The sequence below is a fragment of the Galeopterus variegatus genome, unplaced genomic scaffold (assembly GCF_000696425.1).
Source record: "Galeopterus variegatus unplaced genomic scaffold, G_variegatus-3.0.2 Scaffold4529, whole genome shotgun sequence".
In the NCBI taxonomy this organism is placed as follows: Eukaryota; Metazoa; Chordata; class Mammalia; order Dermoptera; family Cynocephalidae; genus Galeopterus; species Galeopterus variegatus.
In genome coordinates, this window is record NW_007730640.1 from 115,968 (window position 1) to 135,058 (window position 19,091).

The 19,091-nt window shown below is 35.3% G+C and overlaps 1 protein-coding gene across 2 annotated transcripts in view; it reads right to left on the minus strand.

The window, feature by feature from the left end:
* EPC2 (enhancer of polycomb homolog 2 (Drosophila)) overlaps window positions 1-19,091 on the minus strand; it is a 118,669-nt gene that overhangs the window by 70,610 nt on the left and 28,968 nt on the right. For both annotated transcript variants that reach the window (XM_008587762.1, XM_008587763.1), the window contains exon 2: window positions 11,860-12,019. In XM_008587762.1, coding sequence (XP_008585984.1) covers window positions 11,860-12,019 — 160 coding nt within the window. The remainder of the gene's footprint in view (window positions 1-11,859; window positions 12,020-19,091) is intronic.

Genomic DNA, 19,091 nt, shown 5'->3' on the forward strand with positions numbered 1-19,091 from the left:
ATTTTAAGTATATGCCACATTTTGCTCATTCATTCATTCATCGATGGACTAGGGTTGCTTCTACATTTTAGTTATTATGAATAAGGCTGCTATGAACACGGGTGTACAAATATCTCTTCAAGACCTTGTTTTCAATTCTTTTGGTATATACACAGAAGTAGAATTGCTGGATCACATGGTAATTCTATTTTTACTTTTTTGAGGAACCATCATACTGTTTCCACAATGGTTGCACCATTTTACATTCCCATGAACAAGGGTTCCAATTTATCCACATCTTCACCAACACTTGTTTTGCTTTTTTTTACATGTGAGATAGAACAATGCATGATTTTAAAACTGACTTTTCAGGTGTTACCCCCAAAGACAGGGATACTGGAATGTGTTTTTTGCTTCTGTTTTTCCTTTTAAAAAACCAAAAAACAAAAACAAAACAGATGATTCTGATACAATATAACTAAGAACAAGCCTTTAGAAACTTCCTCAACCATCCCAAGGAGTATCAAGGTGACTACAGCTCCCCAGAACATACTTTAAAAGACACTGTTCTATAACGTAACAAACTGACAGAATGGAAGAAAAGCATGTAGTTGAGGAAAAAACAGGAGAGGTTTTTCATGAATAAGGATTTATTACTAATAACTAAAATTTTAGGAGGCACTGAAAGGTCACAATTAATAGACTTGCCAGAAATATTCCAAAATTGATAACAAAAAGGAAAAAAAAAAAAAAAAAGGACCAAACACATTTTACTCATTTTGGGATGTTGGTTGGCTGCACTAAGATGAACAAATAAAATCCTCTATTTTAAGTTCTTTAAAAGCAGAAACTGTGTTTAATACATGTATCATGCACAGTGCCTTGCACCACTAAATGATTAAAATCACAGAAAGTGTGTTATATTGTGAAGACTTCAAAGAATCAGAAAACTTGAGGCCTTGTCTTACCACTTTCTCCAACCAGTGTGGTACCTTACATAAGTCGTTTAATCTTCCTAGCTCTTGTTATCGAGATTGTGAAATCAGAGTATTGGGCCTTTTATATAGTAGTTCTCCACTGCAAGAGACTAGCCTGGTTAAAAATCACCTGAAGAACTTGTTAAAAATTCATATTCCTAGTTCCCACTTCCAAGAGATGCTTATTTATTAGTTCTCAGATGAAGCTAGGGAAGCACAGCAAGGTCCCTTAATTCTGGGTTTGGGAATCACCACAGGGGCTAGACTAGACAGTTTCTAAGGCTATGACCTATACTGAAATTCCCCAAATCTATGAGTATTTGTGAGGGAAAACAAAATAAGGAAAGAGATAAAGGCAAAGTTTCATCTCCTAATCTCAAGAAAAAGCAATTTTTACATTAGGCAAATTTAACCAAAAGATTTTGATTTTCTCCTTTGTTGCTGTAATAACAAATACTGCTTACCTAGCTAGGATTACACGATTTTAACACTCCAAAAATGAGGTAATGTTTGAAATATGCTGAATATATTCTTTCTCATCACCAAAACATAAACCCTTTTACAGCTTTCATATTTCTGAAATAAGAAAATAGTTTACAAAATAAGCCAGCTGGCTCTTTGAATAGATCAATAAACCCCTAGCCAAGCTAAGGGAAAAAAAAAAAAAAAAAAAAAAAAAAGACAAGTTACTAATATCAAAAATAAAATAGGAGTCATCACTAGTGATCTGATGGACATCTAAAAAATAATAAAAGTATATTATTATGATAAACACAGAACTCTATGCCCACAAATTGATAACTTACATGCAATGGACAAAAACACAAATTACCAAAACCAACTCAAAAAGAAAGTGAAAATCTTTATAAGATCTATAAGTAAAGGCACTGAATCGAAAAAACCTTCCCCCAGAAAAGTACCAGGCCCAGATGGCTTCACTGGTGAATTCTACCAAACATTTAAGGAAGAAATTATACCATTCCCTATACACCAATCCCTACAGTTGCTCCCGAGAGAACTCTTCCTAACTCATTCTATGGGACCAGCATTACCCTAATACCAAAATTAGAGAAAGACAACTTCAACTTGATAAAGACCTGTAGAAAATGGCTGTAGAAAACCTAAAGCTAACATGATAACTGCAACAAGGATGTCCCCATCACCACTTCTATTCAACACTATCCTGGAAGTCCTAGCTAATACAATAAAACAAGAAAAGTAAATAAAAAGAATGCAGATTGGGAAGAAAGAAATGAAATTGTCTCACAGATGACAAGATTGTCTATAAAGAAAATACCAATGAATTGATGGGGAAAAAAAAATTCCTGGAACTAATTATAAAGTATAGCAGTATACAAAGCTAATACACAAAAATCAACTGATCTATAGATTCAATATAATCCCAACAAAAATCTCGGCAAGTTATTCTGTGGACACTGACAAACTGATCCTGAAGTTTATATGGAAAGGCAAGAGACCCAGAAGAGCCAAGATTAGTATTGAGAAAGAACAAAGTCAGAGGACTAATACTACTTGACTTCAAGACTTACCATGAAGCTACAGTAATTAAGACAGCATGATACTGACAAAAGAATAGACAAGTAGATCAATGGAGCAGAACAGAGAACCCAGAAATAGATCCATACAAATAAAAACAAATGATCTTCAATGAAGAAACAAAGGTGATTCAATGGAAAAAGAATATAGTTTTTTCAACAACTGGTTCAGGAACAACTGGGCATCCATATGAAAAAATGAATCTAGACACAGACCTTACACTCTTCACAAAAAATAACGCAAAATGGATCATAGATGCAAATGCAAAATACAATCTATAAATCTTCTAGAAAATAACAAAGGAGAAATCTCAATGATCTTGGGTTTGGTGATATGCTTTCAGAAACAACACCAAAAGCATAATCCATGAAAGAAAAAAATTGATAAGCTGGACTTCATTAAAATTAAAAACTTATGCTTCGTGAAAGACACTGTTAGGGAATGAAAAGCCACAGAAAGGGAGAAAATATGCAAAACACATATCTATAAAGGACCTGTATGTGAAGCATACAAAGAGCACTTAAAACACAATAATAGAACAATCTGATTTAGAAATGGTAAAAAAAAATTTGAACAGAAACTTTGCCAAAGAAAATATATAAATGGCATTTAATCATATGAACACGTGCTTAACATCCTAGATCATTAGAGAATGGCAAATTAAAACAATGAGATATCATCTCACACCTATTAGAATGGCTAAAATCCAAAAACTGACGATTACAAATGCTGATAAGGATGCAGGGTGACAAGAACTCTCATTCACTGTCAACGAAATGCAAAACAGTACAGCCACTTTGGAAGACAGACTGGCAGTTTCTTACAAAACTATACATACTCTTACCATATGATACAGCAATTGTGCTCCTAGATGTTTACCCAAATGAGTTGAAAACTCACGTCCACACAAAAACCTGCACACGTTTAGAGCAGTTTTACTCATAATTGTGTAACACTGGAAGCAACCAAGATGTCTTTCAACAGGTGAATGGATAAACAAACTGTGGTTTATCCATATAGTAAAATATTATTCAATGATAAACAGAAATGAGCTACCAAGTTATGAAAAGACATGGAAAAATCTTAAATGTATATTGATAAGTCAAAGAAGCCAATCTGAAAAGGCTATGTGTGATTCCCACCATATGACATTCTGGAAAAGGCAAAACTAAGGAAACAGCAAAAAGATCAATCAGTGGCTGCCAGGATTCAGAGGGATGAATCGGTGGAATACATGGAGTTTTCACGGTGGTGAAATTATTCCATAGGATACTGTAATGGTGGATCCATGAAATTACAACACAAACAGCAAACTATAATAGAAACTACGGAATTTAGTTAATAAGGTATCAACATCCTTAACTGCAACAAATGTACCAATATGGTACTAGTAGAGAAAATTGTGTCTGTGTATATGTAGGGGACAGCACATGGACACTCTCTATACTATCTGCTCAGTTTTTTGTAAATCTAAAATTGTTTTAAAAAATAAAGTCTATTAATTTTTTAAATCTAAAATCTTATTTTCTTGAAATGCAAATTTATATTTCACTAATATAATAAAACCATAAATAATCTGGGTCTAAAACTCATTAATTAAGGTAGAAACATAAAAATCTTTAGTAATGGCCTTCTGACAGATTCCTGTTGACTACTGAAGGATATAAAACTAATTCCTTGTAATAATTTACAGGTTTCACAAATTAAAATTATTTAATCACATGGAAAAATGCTTACTCAATGATAGTTAAAAAAAAAAAAAAAAAGCAAAAGCCACAAATACCCATACGCATATATACATGCATACACATGGTATAATACATATTTCTTAAAAAGGGAAGAAAACACAACTTATATCTGTGTGGGTTATCTCTGGGAGATGGGATTATTAATTTTTTTCTGTAACATTTTACTTTTCATTATAATTAGAGCATAAAAATCAACTTTTCAAAAAATAAATAAATAAAACACCAGTAATGAGAAACTATTTTTGAACAAGGTCCAATTTTAGGGGGGAGGGGAAGTGGCTTCACTCAATTTTAGAGAGAGAGGAATGTGTATTCCTACAACCTTGATTACTGAAAAGAACATCAGTAAGTAACAAGTCTTATAATCACTAACATATTATCTTGGATTACTTAAAAAGCATCATCATCATGAAGACTGCTGTTTTATTCTCTCATCCTTAACATCCCTTCTATTATCTTTAGCTTCCTCTGAAACCTGAAAGGTACGGTAATTGTGTTGTTTTTAAACAGATGGAGAAAATATAGCCCACTTGACTGAGGTCCTACACAGTCCATTTCATTCAAAACAAATGTTATTTTTTTGCCAGGCACAGCATTTGTGGGAGGTTTAGAAATCAATAAATGCCACACAGCCCATTTCTAATTTGGGCCTCCCTCTATTAGGATTGCAAGATTTATCTTCAAAGGTGGGTTGCACTTGGAGCAAGACAGGACACCCAAAGGCACTAGAAACCATTCTCTAGCTCTGCTCAGTTAGTTCCTAAAGCCCAAAGGTCCTAGCCGATCCTCTTATTTCATATATGTTCTTATTCTGCGCAAGTGCATGTGCATGCACATGCATGTGTTGAAATGAGAACAACTTTCTTTTAAAGGTTCAGCCCATACTATTGCCCTAGTGGCTTTCCCTCCAATGTCTTTGATTAGCAAAACTTAAAAGATTCTTTTAAAAATCCAGATCTTGGGCTTTCCCAAAAGATAAAACTCACCCCCTTTCAATGGAGCTCCTCACTACTCTAAGGAATATAGTAAAATGTGACATGCTTATTTTTTTATAATTCTCATGCTTCCCTTTTCTTCATGTTTTCCTTCTGCTTGGCACCTACCTCATACACATGCACAGTACTCTCTCATTCATTAATCCTCTGCCAGGCCAAATCAGAATATGGCATAAAAGTTGTGCGCATCTGCTTTTTCTATCAGCAGACCACCTGTCCTCTACCCTGCAATTTATGCATTTAAAAAAAAAAAGTCTTTTACCCCTACTGTCGATCCTTTTACCAACCCCTTTTGAACAGTAATGGATTTCTGTTTAATGTGTATAAGTATTTGCAACTTATAATGATGTGCCATGACTGAGAGGCAGTATAACATAATCCAGGCACACTTTGGAGCCAGATATCCTAGATTCGAATTCTTACTCTTCCACCTGCTAGCTGCATTGCCTTGTGCTCTTTAAGTCATCTTAAATTTAAAATGGGGGTAAAAATATTAGCTGCCTTATGAGGCTTTTCCGAGTAATAACTGGTCTAGTATACATAAATTATATGGAAAACACTAACAAGACATGGATACAGAGATCAGTAAATGTTAGCTATTTTACTATGTCTTTTAGCCATAACTGTAGAAGAAAAAGTTTAGTCTTCTATCAAAATTTTCGGAAAATAAGCACATAAGAAAATATTTTTATAGGTAGGCAGCCACAGAATTATATTACTGGGGTAAGATGGGAAGGCAAATTTCCTTTAGTTTTTTATGGTACACAGGGAGACGGGCAAGATGCTGAATAGTGCCAACTCCCATGGCAGTGCAGCATCACTGGAGAATCTTCCATAGAGATGCTAGTTGCTAGGCGAATATGCTGAAGGCCTATTTCTGGTACCTTCTATTAGCACAATCAGGTGTGCTAGGTTACATCACTGTATCTTCTTTGGAAGGCCCCAGAGAACAGTTCTAAATGCTTCAATGCCAGGAGACATGCACCTTATGACCAATCCTGCTTTTGTGTTTTGTCTGTAAATTATACCACTCCTAAAATATGTACCACTACGCATCAAATTTACCTATGAGCGTCTCTATTTTCGCCCTGATTTCTTTAACAATGGATCTACAGTGCTGTATTTTACTCAAAGTCACAGCAAATCTTTTTTTTTTTCCCAATAGTGGACATGATAAACATACATAGACCAAGGGGCCACTCCCTTGAACTCAGACTTCTCTTTCACCTCTCTACCTAGACTACCAAATGATCATTTTGCTTTTTCCCAAAATGCCTGGCATTTCTTTCTAATATCTTCTGGGTTTGGTGGCTCCTCTTTCTTCCTGATCTAGCAGCTACCCAGATACTGCTCTACCATTTCAGCCCTAGTACAAGGATAGGAAGTGGTTACAGCTTCCACACAATTTGAGAAGGGAGAAAGATCCTTAGAGCCAGCTGATCTGAATGTAGGTTGCCCTCAGGGCCTGGTTTGCTCACTGTCCCTGTAATCACCCCTCTAATCACCTCTACCTAAGATACAGCTTCACTCACAATGTGTTCTCCACAAATCTGATATAATCTGCTTCCATACTTGTGGCACTGTTTTTCTAGTACTTACATATTTATATGTGTGATGTCACTTCATGAGATTTGTGATCAATCTGATTTCTTAATATACATCCAGTGACATTTTTATAAGATTATGATGTTCCTGAAATGCATCCTTTTCACCAAGTTTTACTGTATAATCAAAACAATGCTCATCATTTGTTTTAGATCTTTTCTACCTCTTACCAATCAAAATTTGTTTGCCTTTCCATGGTAAAAGGGTTAATTATTTTTGTTTAATGAAGAAAATATCAAAGGACATTCCAAGGATAATGAGACACCTATTTCTCTCTTGCTGAAAACGTCATGGAATATACAGGTTCACTTTACACAGAATAAGTGTAATTTTTCCTCTTTTTCCAATGTAGACTTGACAACGGTCAGCTTTATCAGACTGAGAAGGAGCCAGTTTCAAGTGTATTGAAGTGTACAGCAGTGTCCACACACACAGGCATCTGCCCAGGGCTTATGATCTTGGGAACAAATACAAACAGCAGAATTCAATTCTCTTTGAGTGAGTTCTTCTCCCTGCCTGACAAATAATACGAAGGAGCTACGCCACTATCCTTTCTCCTGAGCTCTCTTTCAGTCAAGCAGGTGAGATGGTTCACTGATCTGTGTTTGTAGATGTAATGCAGTGAGAAGGGGACATGAACCTTCATTTCAAAACAAGAAATAGAGTCCCTGCTACCAGAACCATTTAACTGAGTTCAAAACTGGACACAAATTAACTTCAGAATATTTATGGAACACTGTTTCAAGTTTCTTCATGTTCTAAAATGCTAAGCTATTTAATGTCAACTGTAAAATATTATATTAAAGGGATAATAGGAGATCAAATAAAGAACTTACTGAAATGTAAAAAAGTTGCTTCCTTAAGGAGAAAAGTTTGGGTCCTGATTTAATGAAGTTATTGAACACCAAAAGGAATGAAAGAACTGTATAACATCTGGGTTGAGATACCCAAAGCAAATGTATTAAAGCAAAACAGCATTTTTTGCATGTGGTACACAATCGACCAGTGCAAAGAATCAGCCTAAATGAGGAAGAGTTTCAATATCTTGGGTCATCAAAGAATATGTGTCTTAAAGATGATTCCAACTTGGTAAGAACATCCCAATGTGTTGTGACTAAATAAGTCTGCAAGAATACCAATACAGGTGACTCTGGAGAACTGGTAATGAAAGGGACAGAACGGAACAAGAATGTTTATCTCAAATCCCTTATCAGACTGGGGTCATTCTACTCCCAACTCTTTCTTGGCACTTTTTGCCCTAAAATGACATTGTTATTGAATAATGGAGCTCACCTTTTAATTTTTAACTTGGATGTCACATAGCAGGTCTCTCAATTTCACTGATAATTTTAGACTTATATTTGATTCTGTGTACAATTTTGAGTCCTATAAGATTGATGTGTTAAAAATGCCATGATGTGTATGCTTTTATCTTCCATCATCAATTCATTCATTCATTCATTTATTCAGCAAATATTTAATTACATACCTAGCTACATGCTAGGTACTGACCCTGTTCTCAATGAGCATTACAGCCTACTGAGGCAACAGAAGGCAAAAAATCATAACTGAAGGTGCTCAGTGTCACAGTGAAGATGTGCACATGACACAGAAGAATTTGAGGCAAACAATGCCAAGCACTCTTCTGAGAGTAGTTATAGAAAGTATCCTAAAGGTAATCCTGGAGGCAACTTGTAGTTTAATAAGTGGAGAAGTTAAAGGGCTATGGGAAGGCATGAGAAAATAAGGCATAAGTCAAAGAGCTGCAAAGAACTCATTAGCATGAAGGGTTAGAGAAATTAGGGGGACTAAAAGTGTTTTGAGATTGTAGTCTGGATCTGAGACTGTACTGGATAATAAAAATACTAAAGTGAATGAGACGGAGCTCCTGCTCCTGAGGAGCTTACAGTGTAGAGGAGGAAAAAGACCCTCAAACAGTTTATTTCAGTTAACGGCAGTGTCACAGTGGAAGAACAGATAGGGAAACATGGCTGAACAGTCACAAAGGAAGGCCTTATACATCATACAAGATGCTAAAATTTTATCCTACAGGCAACAGAGAATCATTGAAAAATTCTGAAATGGGTAGTAACTACAACAGTAGCAGTGTGGCAATTTTACAATGTTTTCATTTTTGTTTTTTCCTGGCCAGGCAAATGGAGATTCTTTCACATCTACTATTAAAAGAAGAAAAGAAAAAAAATCCAGAGTGATATTTTTGGAAATTCCTTATGTTTAAGTGCTTTAAGAGAAGTTAGGTTTAAAAAAAAATTTTTAAGCCTTGTTTGAAAAAGATCTCAACAATAACATGAAATGAGTTTAACATTTCATACAGATAACCTTAAGTCCAATAATGAGCATATAAGTAAGTAAACTGGGAAATATCAATTTAGTGGAAAAATATACAATCATTTAAAATGATACAGACTATATTTAAAACCTGATTAACTTAAACTATAAGGGTACTTCAAAAGTTCATGGAAAGATTCATATTATCCTCCAATTCTATTTTTCCACAAACTGTTTTAAGTACACTCATAAGTAGAAAAGGTAGAATAAAAAATTGTATGTACAGTATGATATTGTATAGTACACTATGTAGTATATGTCGACAGACTAAAAGAGAAAAAAATGAATAGTTAAAATAATTTTCTATTATTTTTATTCCATTTTTTACAATAGAATAAAATGAAATGAAAAATACCACAAGATTATTGTTTATTGTATCCAGTGGGCCTGGCCCAGATGACTTACACTGAATTTTTGGTTCTTAGTTTCCTAGAATGGTTTTTACAGAATGTCCTGCTGTCTAGCTCTAGAGGTATTAAAATACAAAACAACTGATACTCTGACATGAAAAGAATCCTTAAAATTCCTATTGTGAACAGCTGTCTCCTTCCTAATTGACACAAAGTTAAAAGCAAATTCAACAACCTAAAGGAACTCAAAGTCAAACAACACAGTGGAAACAAATCACATAAATAATTTTTGCATGTGTGTTTCTCTTGAATGCTTCAGAGAAGAGTCTCTAAGGAATGGTTCCACCACTAAAGGGCTTTTTAAAAAGCCATTTTAAAACAATTCAGTCAACAAACATGCCATTTATTGAGCACCTATAGACCAAGCACTTTACTCTAAAGATATAAGAGAAAATATAGTTCTTGCCCTCAAGGAGCTCACGGTCTAAAAGGAGAGAAGGAATGGTTACAAATAATTGCAATAAAGTATGGTGAGTCCTCTAACAGAGGTATTTACAAGATACTGTAATAAGCAAAGAAGAGAGGTAGAATGAGAAAAGTCAGGGTAAGTTTCATAAGGGAGTTAGGTCTTATATGTGCTATAGGAAGGGAAAGAAGACTTGAGTAGCACATGTAAGGAAGTATGAAATGTGAAAGAAGGCAAATGTGGTTAATTTTCAGTAGTCTCTATGGCACAGAGTCGAGGGAAGAGCAACAGGAAATGAGGTTAAAGGAGAAGGCTGGGAACAAATCATAAATATAAGTATTCATACTAGAGAATTTGACTATTATTGAATACTTTCAAATCTAAATTGCCATCAATTACAAGATGAACCATTACTATATGTACCATAAGACCAAAAAAATATCTAAGACCCAAGCATAAAGGTTAAGAAATTTAACAGAATGAATACTCCTCCATAAAACTATATTACCAAAGGGTTACAACACCCTCAGTATAAGATAAGGAAATAAATCAGCCAGGCAGAAAGGAAAAGCAAAGAACTTTGTACTTCTCAACTTGCCCTGAGGTGAGGGGAGGACTGAACTCCAAGCAGGTCTGCAAACTGAATTAAAGCTAACATTGTGGTCCAAAAACAAACAAATGAACAAAACAAAAACACAAGCAAAGATTTTAAAGTGTTCTGAAGTTGGTAGTCTCCCCAGATTCCTGGCAGAAACAAATACAAATTCTCTTTAGAAGAACAAGACTTCAATTCTGGAGAACAGGAATTTAAGATATAATCTCATCTCAAAGATCAAAAATGAAAAATGTGCATCTTAGAATCAATAATATATAGTCGGTCTTAGAGTCAGTCTTAAATCTACAGATGTTTCAGAATTACCTGCGGAACTTTTAAAAAATACACATCACCAGGATGCATACTCAGACATTGTCAGCCAGGAAGGTCTTCAGACAGGTAGATGCTTTAGGTAGGCCTGAAGCAGAGCCCTGGATTTTCAACAAGCTATCCAATTTAAAAAAAACAACTAGACTAGATACTGAGACACTAGCATCTGTCTGCATAATCAACTGAAAACTACTGTAGAAAATAAATAACAGTAGGATTTTAACCGAGGGCATAGTTAGATCAGACTGAAAATTTAGGAAGAACTTTCTGGTGCAGGTAGGCTTTGTGGTGAAGACAGAAGAGTAAAAGGATGGGAGGCAGAGGGCAGTAAATATAACAGGAGATTATTAAATGGTTTTAAGGGTAGAGATGGTGATCACTTAAATAGTAACAGCCGCCGGAAAATAGAGTATTAAGAGGCAGAATTAGACAGAATTTTATAAAAACTTTACTATCACTTAAAAAGTAACAGCCGCCGGAAAATAGAGTATTAAGAGGCAGAATTAGACAGAATTTTATAAAAACTAGATGAAGGCAGAGGTGTAGGATCTAATCTGAAAAATTTCCTAAGACTCACCCCTGTTCCTGGGCATTATGGCCACTGGGCCTTTAAAAACAAATCCCATTTGGGCATGCTAATCCACCACCTTTTTGTTGTATAATAAAGTATAAGTGCTATGCAAAATCCTATACTACATAAACATCAAATGTTTCAAATGTTACTAAAACTTAAAATGATATCCAAGTTGAGATGTAAGCACAGAGGGATTTTATTCTTTAATGTTTAACATTTCTATTAACCAGTGTGTATGAACTGAAAAATTAAAATTTCTTTGGGCAAAAGAAGAGAATTTTCACTGGCTGATAAATTTAAATTACAAACAGAAACAATGAATTAACAAACTTACGCTGAATATGAATGAACTGTTTTGGCTGTTTAAACTCTCCTTTGTACAAGCGATTGTAATAGTTGACGTTGCTCTCTGCCTCAGGAACGGGAATGACCATGCTCTCTTTTTTTTCTCTAAACACTTGCTGTGCTGAAATAGCTCGCTGTAAATGATGTTCCTGGAAAATGTAAAGTAGGTAACATAAGTTGTTTTAATAATTAATTCAATGCATAATTCTATTTAAAAGTTACTTTAATATTTAAGAATCAATTATAAATAGTCCCTTTACCACCAATCTACAGAAAACATTGCCATCACTCTCCCTTTATACTTGTGGCTCATACTGATATCACCTTAGATTATTAAAATTTTAATAAGTAGAATTTTTGAAAGATTAAATATGAGGATACTTCAAAAAGTTCATGGAAAGATTTGTATTCTCTTAATTCTATTTTTCCATGAACTTTTTGAGATACCCTTGTATATACATACTCACAAACCATAATTTAAAATTTCAATTACAAGCAAGTTGATCCCTTGTTTGCTAAATTTTTTTTTTCCTTTTTGTCTTTTTTCATGTCCAGCAACGGATCGCTACCCTCAGTGTCGCGCCCGTACCAGACCGGGACCGGCAACGGGATCGCAACCCTCGGTGTTGCTCCCACACCTCGCTCAGCCAGTGAGCGGGAACCGGTCTGTATGTGGGATCCGAACCCTCGGTGGGAGCGCCACCGCGCTTCCCAAGTGGCGCACTGTAGCAGTGCGCCACGGGGCCGGCCCCTTGTTTGCTAAATTAATTGAGGTGTTTGTCACCTTAACCAGATTAAAGAAAAATATGCAAATCACGGGAAATGAATTTGGAACACATATTTTAAGTATCTTCTGGTTTTATATACTTGAAACTTTAACAGTACAAAATTACTGTTACGATTTGAAAATAAAATTATGTTCAACGAACTGCGTTATTATCAGGGCAGGAAATATTTTTTAATAAAGGTTAAACAAAAAGTTCCGATAAAATGTCCAGGTTCAAATCACTTTTCATTACTTCCATGACTTACTGCAATAGCCTCCTAAAAGTTTTCCCTATCTCGCTCCCTTGCCCCACTATGGCCCATTCCCAAGAAAGCAGCTTTACCTTTTGAAAGGTAAATCAGGTCATGTCACTCCCCAATCAGATCCCCATCTTTTGCAGAGTAAAGGCTAAAATCACCCAAAGACCCTGTATCTTTCTTATCTCATCTCCCACCTCTCTCCTCTCCCATCTTTTCCTCTAGCCACACCTTTTCTCCTTGCTATTCTTAAATATCCAAATGGCCTGCTTTGTAATTTCTTCACGTCTCATCTTATTAGAGAGGCCTTCCATGACTTCTTCATCTAAGAGTACTCCTCCCCAGCACTCACCTGCTTTATTTTTCTCCATACCACTTAGCAACATCTGACATAGTATAGGTTTAACTTGTTTATTGTCCACCTCCCCCAAGCATAAAATAAGGTCCAAGAGGGCAACGATTTTTGCTTGTTTGGTTAACTTTTATATCATCAGTGCCCACTAAAGTGATAGACACATAGATGATGTTAAATGCATATTAACTGAATAAAATTTTTACTGGATTCCTATTATACCCATAAGTCAGGCTATACGATAAACTTTACACATAAAGAAACTGAGGCATAAAGATGTTTAGTAACCTGTTCAAGGTCACACAGCCCTAAGCAACAAAACAGAAATATAAACCCAGGGTATATGTATGCAAAGCCAAAATTGTATCATATTACACCAATATATGTTTTCCCATCCTATAGAGCCTAAGAAATTAAAAGATCTTAATTTCATTCAAGGCTTTTTGGTATATGAAAAGTTGTTACTCCAAACAGTGCAATGATCCAAGAAGAAAAGTTTTCATGCAACAAGATATAAATAAAATTAAGCTGAAGGTTCATTATATGCAAACACACACAGTGTATTAGTTTTATTAAAAGCAGTACTTAGAAAGGTAAGATGATGGAGGACAGATCTCAAAAAATGACAAAATAACAATATTAATTTCATGATCCTCTGCCACTCATTATTAGTAAAGCAAGCAGAGAGGTAGAGGATACAAAAACAAAAGAGAAAGAAAATGAACATAATACGAGGTGGAGAGAAAAGCTTCTTATGCTATAGACAAGCAAAGTAAGCTAGGACAGCTACCAAGACTCTCACAAACAGCACAAGTTTCCTCAGATCCACCCAAGTCATATCTGCTTCCCCCAAAATAATCACCTATATCGTAGTCAGCATCTCCTTGGCATTTTGTCAGATTAATTTAAATCAAGAAAGCATGAGCATATTAAAGAAAAGTGCTCTGAAATTTAAATGGGAGAATGAAGTCCAGGAATAGCTATGTCAACTTTTAAAAAGCAAAGAATGTGTCAGGAGAACAAAGAGAGAAATGCCTACCAGAAATTACAAAGTATTTATAAGACCATAGTTCAGTAGTCCCTCCTTATCCATGGGGGATACATTCCAAGACACCCAGTGGATGTCTGCAAATGAGGATAGTATCAAACCCTATATGCACTACACATAAATTTCTTTTTTCTTCACAATATCACAGATATCTTCAGAAGACATGTTTTTATCTTAGACCTTAGCAAATTCAGCATAGTTTTTCCTTTTCCTTATTAAGTCAAGAACTTTCACCTTTTCACTTAAAGGAAGCACTTCACGGCTTCTCTTTGGCTTATCCAAATTGCCAGCATCACCATTCTTGTGCTTGGTGTAAAGAAAGGGTTACTTGAACATAAGCACTGTGCTACTGACATAGCACTGTGCTACTGCAACAGTCGAGCTGATAATATCCAAGGCAGCTACTCAGTGACGAACAGGTGAGTACAGTATACAGCATAGATGCACTGGACACACGGGTGGATCCACACCCCAGGCAGGATGGGGCAGAAAAGCATGAGATTTCATCATGCTACTCAGGACAGTGCATAACTTAAAACTTATGAACTGTTTATTTCTGGAATTTTTTATCTAATATTTTCACACCATGCAGGTAAATGAAAACGTGGACGGGGGAGGGGTCACTACTATAATAAAAAGAAAAGTGTATCAAAAGAACAAATACTTTACGTGTGTATTTAACAAACACTATATAACAATTACTATTGTATAACACGTACTACAAAACTCTTAATTTTTTTTAATCCTCGTAACAACCTTGTGGGATAGGTAGTATTAGTCCCAATTTTTAGACAAGGAATCCAAGGTACAGAAAGGTAAAGGGACTTGCCCAAGATCACCTGGCTAGTAAGCAGCAGAGCCGGAGTTGAAGCTTTTAACCGCTATATTATGCTGCCTCTCATACGAACCAATTTAACAAGAGGGCTCCAAGACAGATCCATGTATAAACAGAAACTTAAGATAGGATAAAGGTATCACCACGTAATTAATAGGCAAAGGCCAAATTGCTCAAGATATAAAGAAAAATCAACGCAAATGCCTACCTTATACCCACATACAAAGGAGGGTGGTTCCAGATCGATTATATATCTAAATATGTAAGATAAAAACAAAGGAAACTATCCTTCTGCTACAGGAGCAGAAAAGAACTTCTTAAAATTTCATAAGTATAAACAAACAACTGGTGAAGTTAGTATATCAAAAATAAAGATTGCTGTTCAATGAAAGACATTTGGAGTTAATAAATCTATGACAAAATGGCAGAAGTTAGTTTTCAATGTCTAAAACCCATATATGATCAGTACCTAGAATACATAAGAAACTCCTGCAAATTAACGAGAAAAGGAAAGCATCACCAATAGAAAAATGGATAAAAGATATGAACAGGCAATTTACAGAGGAGAAAACCCAAAAAGCTAACAAGCATGTGAAGAGATGCTCTAAGTCATTAGTAATCAGAGAAAAACAAATTAAAATGTGATCATCTATACCTATCAGGATGGCAAAAATCAGAAATTAGGATAATACCAAGTGTTAGCAAGGATGTGAGGATACAAATTCCTGCATGCATGACTATGGAAGCACAAACTGTTGCTACCATTCCAGAGAGTTATCACAATACTTAGTCAAATTAAATCTGCACACTCCATAACATGGCACTTACTATCTTGAATATATAACCCCAAGGAAATCTCACACAGGTTTATTAGTGGACATATTCAATGAAATTGTATCTGTTGTGGGGGAAAGTGTGAGGCAATGTGGGTATCTACAACTGGGAGAGTGGAAAAGTAAAACATGGTAGATGCTCACCATGAATATGATACAGCAATAGTATCAATAGTTCAAGTGTACAAGCAATACGATAGATTTTAAAAGCAGGGTTAAGAAAACTCAAAAGAAATGGAAGCAGATGTAACATGTGATTTATAAAAATTAAAAATAAATACACATAAAACAGTATACATTTTGCCAGAACAAACACATTAAACATATTATATTAGGTAGTTGCCTAAGGAGGCAGGGAGAGGAATGGAAGTGGGGAAAAGGGAATACAGAATAAATAAATTAAACTCATGAAGGGGACCTTGCAATCCTCTTTAAAACCTGGGCTGTATGGGATTGTATGTCAGAGATAAAACAAGATTGGCCACATGTTATTAACTGTAGAAGATGAGTGCATGAGGATTCATTACACTATTTTCTCTACTTTTGTGTATATTTGATAATTTCCATAATAAATATTAAAATAGAGTGAGAGGAGAAAAGAACAGATAAAGCCTTTTTGAAGACCAATGATAACACTATACCATAAACTGAGGCAAACTTTTAACTCAATTCTCTGAAATTGAGTTTTCTCCTTAAAAAAATAAAAACATTTCTATATGATAACACTAGTATTATAATTTTCAAAACATTTAGTTTTAAAATTGAACAAGGATTAGTTTACTCGTACTCAATGCACTCTAATAACCACAGATCAGAAACACAACTCACTAATCAGTAAAGATAAAAGCTTATAAAAATAGGTAGTAATTTTATAAGCATAAAATGACAAGGGGGTAAGTAACCTAAAAGGTCATTTAATCCCACGTTTCTCAAACTGGAAGTTACCACTCTCTAATAGGTCATAGTCGGCAATTAAAAAAAAAAAAAGAATGAAACAAAAAAATTCGAAGGTACTGAACACAGAAAGGATAAATATTTTATAGAAATTTATTTGTCGTATGTGCGTAAAATATATTTTTAATTCTCTGTCACAGTCAAAATTCAAACTATCCATTTGATATATTTTGATAAAATCTCGCTGCCTATAACAAACTTAAACAAATGTAGCCTTCAAGAGATTTGTAAACTCTGAAATAGTAACATAAATTCCTATTTCTCCTACCTACCACTCTCCACCCCCCACCCAACAAGCCCATACTTCTAGATAATAAGGCAGGTACACATTTAAAATGTCACTTCCTCAGTGAAACCTGACTTTCCTAAGTGAAAAAATTACTTTTATCAGTTCTCAGAACCATATGCCTTTCTAATGTAACCATTCTCAGACTTGCAGGTTTATATTTGTTTTGTAATCATGTGATTGGTGCTTTCTTCCTCCACTGGACTGCGTGCAAAAATCATGTTTGTTTTGTACCCACCACTGTCACCAATGCCTCATACACAGGAAACTCTTCTACATCATACTGGAGGAGTAAAGGAAGGCAGAGTGCCCACCATCTATAGGATAAAGCCTCATTTTTTGAGTTTGAAAACATGTCTCCTTTCCACTAGTCCAACCTAGCAGCATGCTTCTCCCAAGTATCCATCTCTACAATTACAACAAACTTCTTGCTATTCCTCAACAACAGCATACTTTTTCATTTGCCTCTGAAGATACTGGTACTCTTGAAAACAACTTCTACTTCCTATTCCTGAGTTCATATACATCTTCCCACTCACTAAGCCTGTTCTTCAACTCATGAAAACCTCCAGCTTCTCAACCTTTCCATTTTCTTTATCAGACTCCCTCACTGACTTCATTTTGGTACCCAGGTCTGGAATATATGGTTGATATGACTCATCTTCTCCCCAGGGCCCTCGATTCCCCTGCTATTTTCATCTATGTTTATAACAATCAGTTTGGCTCAACAAGTATTTCCTGTTCTTTAGAACTATGGAGGCTTTATAAGTGAACATTTATCAACCCTCAAAAGAAATGTTTGGCCTCGAGATACAGAAGTGCCTAAAGTAAAACTAAGAATGGCTGACTATGCTGCAATGCATATATGAAAAATTACTGATCAGTAGTCATCCTTTCAACACATTTCAGAACATATAGGACCACCAGATATGATCCTGTTACTGAGAATTGTAGAGTGAACGAGAGAGTCTCTGCCATTCAGGAACTTACCTAGTGGAAGAGAGATATCAAAGTATACAATCATGTTTGAACTTGACAAGCATGTCTCTTCTCAATTAGTCAAACCACTCATCTTGGGGGGATAAGAAAAGATGCACAAAGAAAGTAAAATCTAAACTGACACTTTTAGGATCAATAGGAATATAGCAAGGCAAAAGACAAAAAAAAAAAGAAACAACCAGACAGAGAAAATAGCATGCCTAAAATGAACAAAGGCCCAGAAACAATAAAAGGAAAGTAGTTGAAAATGGGCTCAAATTTGAGTTTCCCCACTTTCAGTGCCCAATAAACATGTTTTTAAATGTTTTTATAACATGTTTTTAAACATGTTATAAAGATAGGGTAGGATCCCAAGTTAGAGAACCAAATACATTTTTCCACACAACTGTTACTGTGTATTTAGTTAGAATCTATAAGTAGTAAAAACTTCTGAGCTAAGAAATTTTAAGGATCATACACATACAACACACAAATAGCATCAAGAAATTAGGAAGTCAGGCACTGAATGAGTAATTTCTAGCATAATTTAAGCCCATACTTCCCTATTACCTTGCTAACATCTCACCCTGCAGGTCACAGAAAGTGATGCAATATACAATGTTACCTTGCAGTTATCTAATATTCTATAGTTCTCAGAGTACAACCACTATCACATGCTTATTAGCTTCTAACAATCTTGGGACATATGGGTACTTATACCACTTTGTAAATGAGACTCAAGAAACAACTGATTTCTTCTTAATTATCATATAATTATATGAGAGAATAAAAATTTCAGGACTCTTGGGCCGGCCCAGTGGCGCACTGCTACAGTGCGCCGCTTGGGAAGCGCGGCGGCGCTCCCGCTGAGGGTTCGGATCCCACATACAGACCGGCCACCCACCGGCTGCG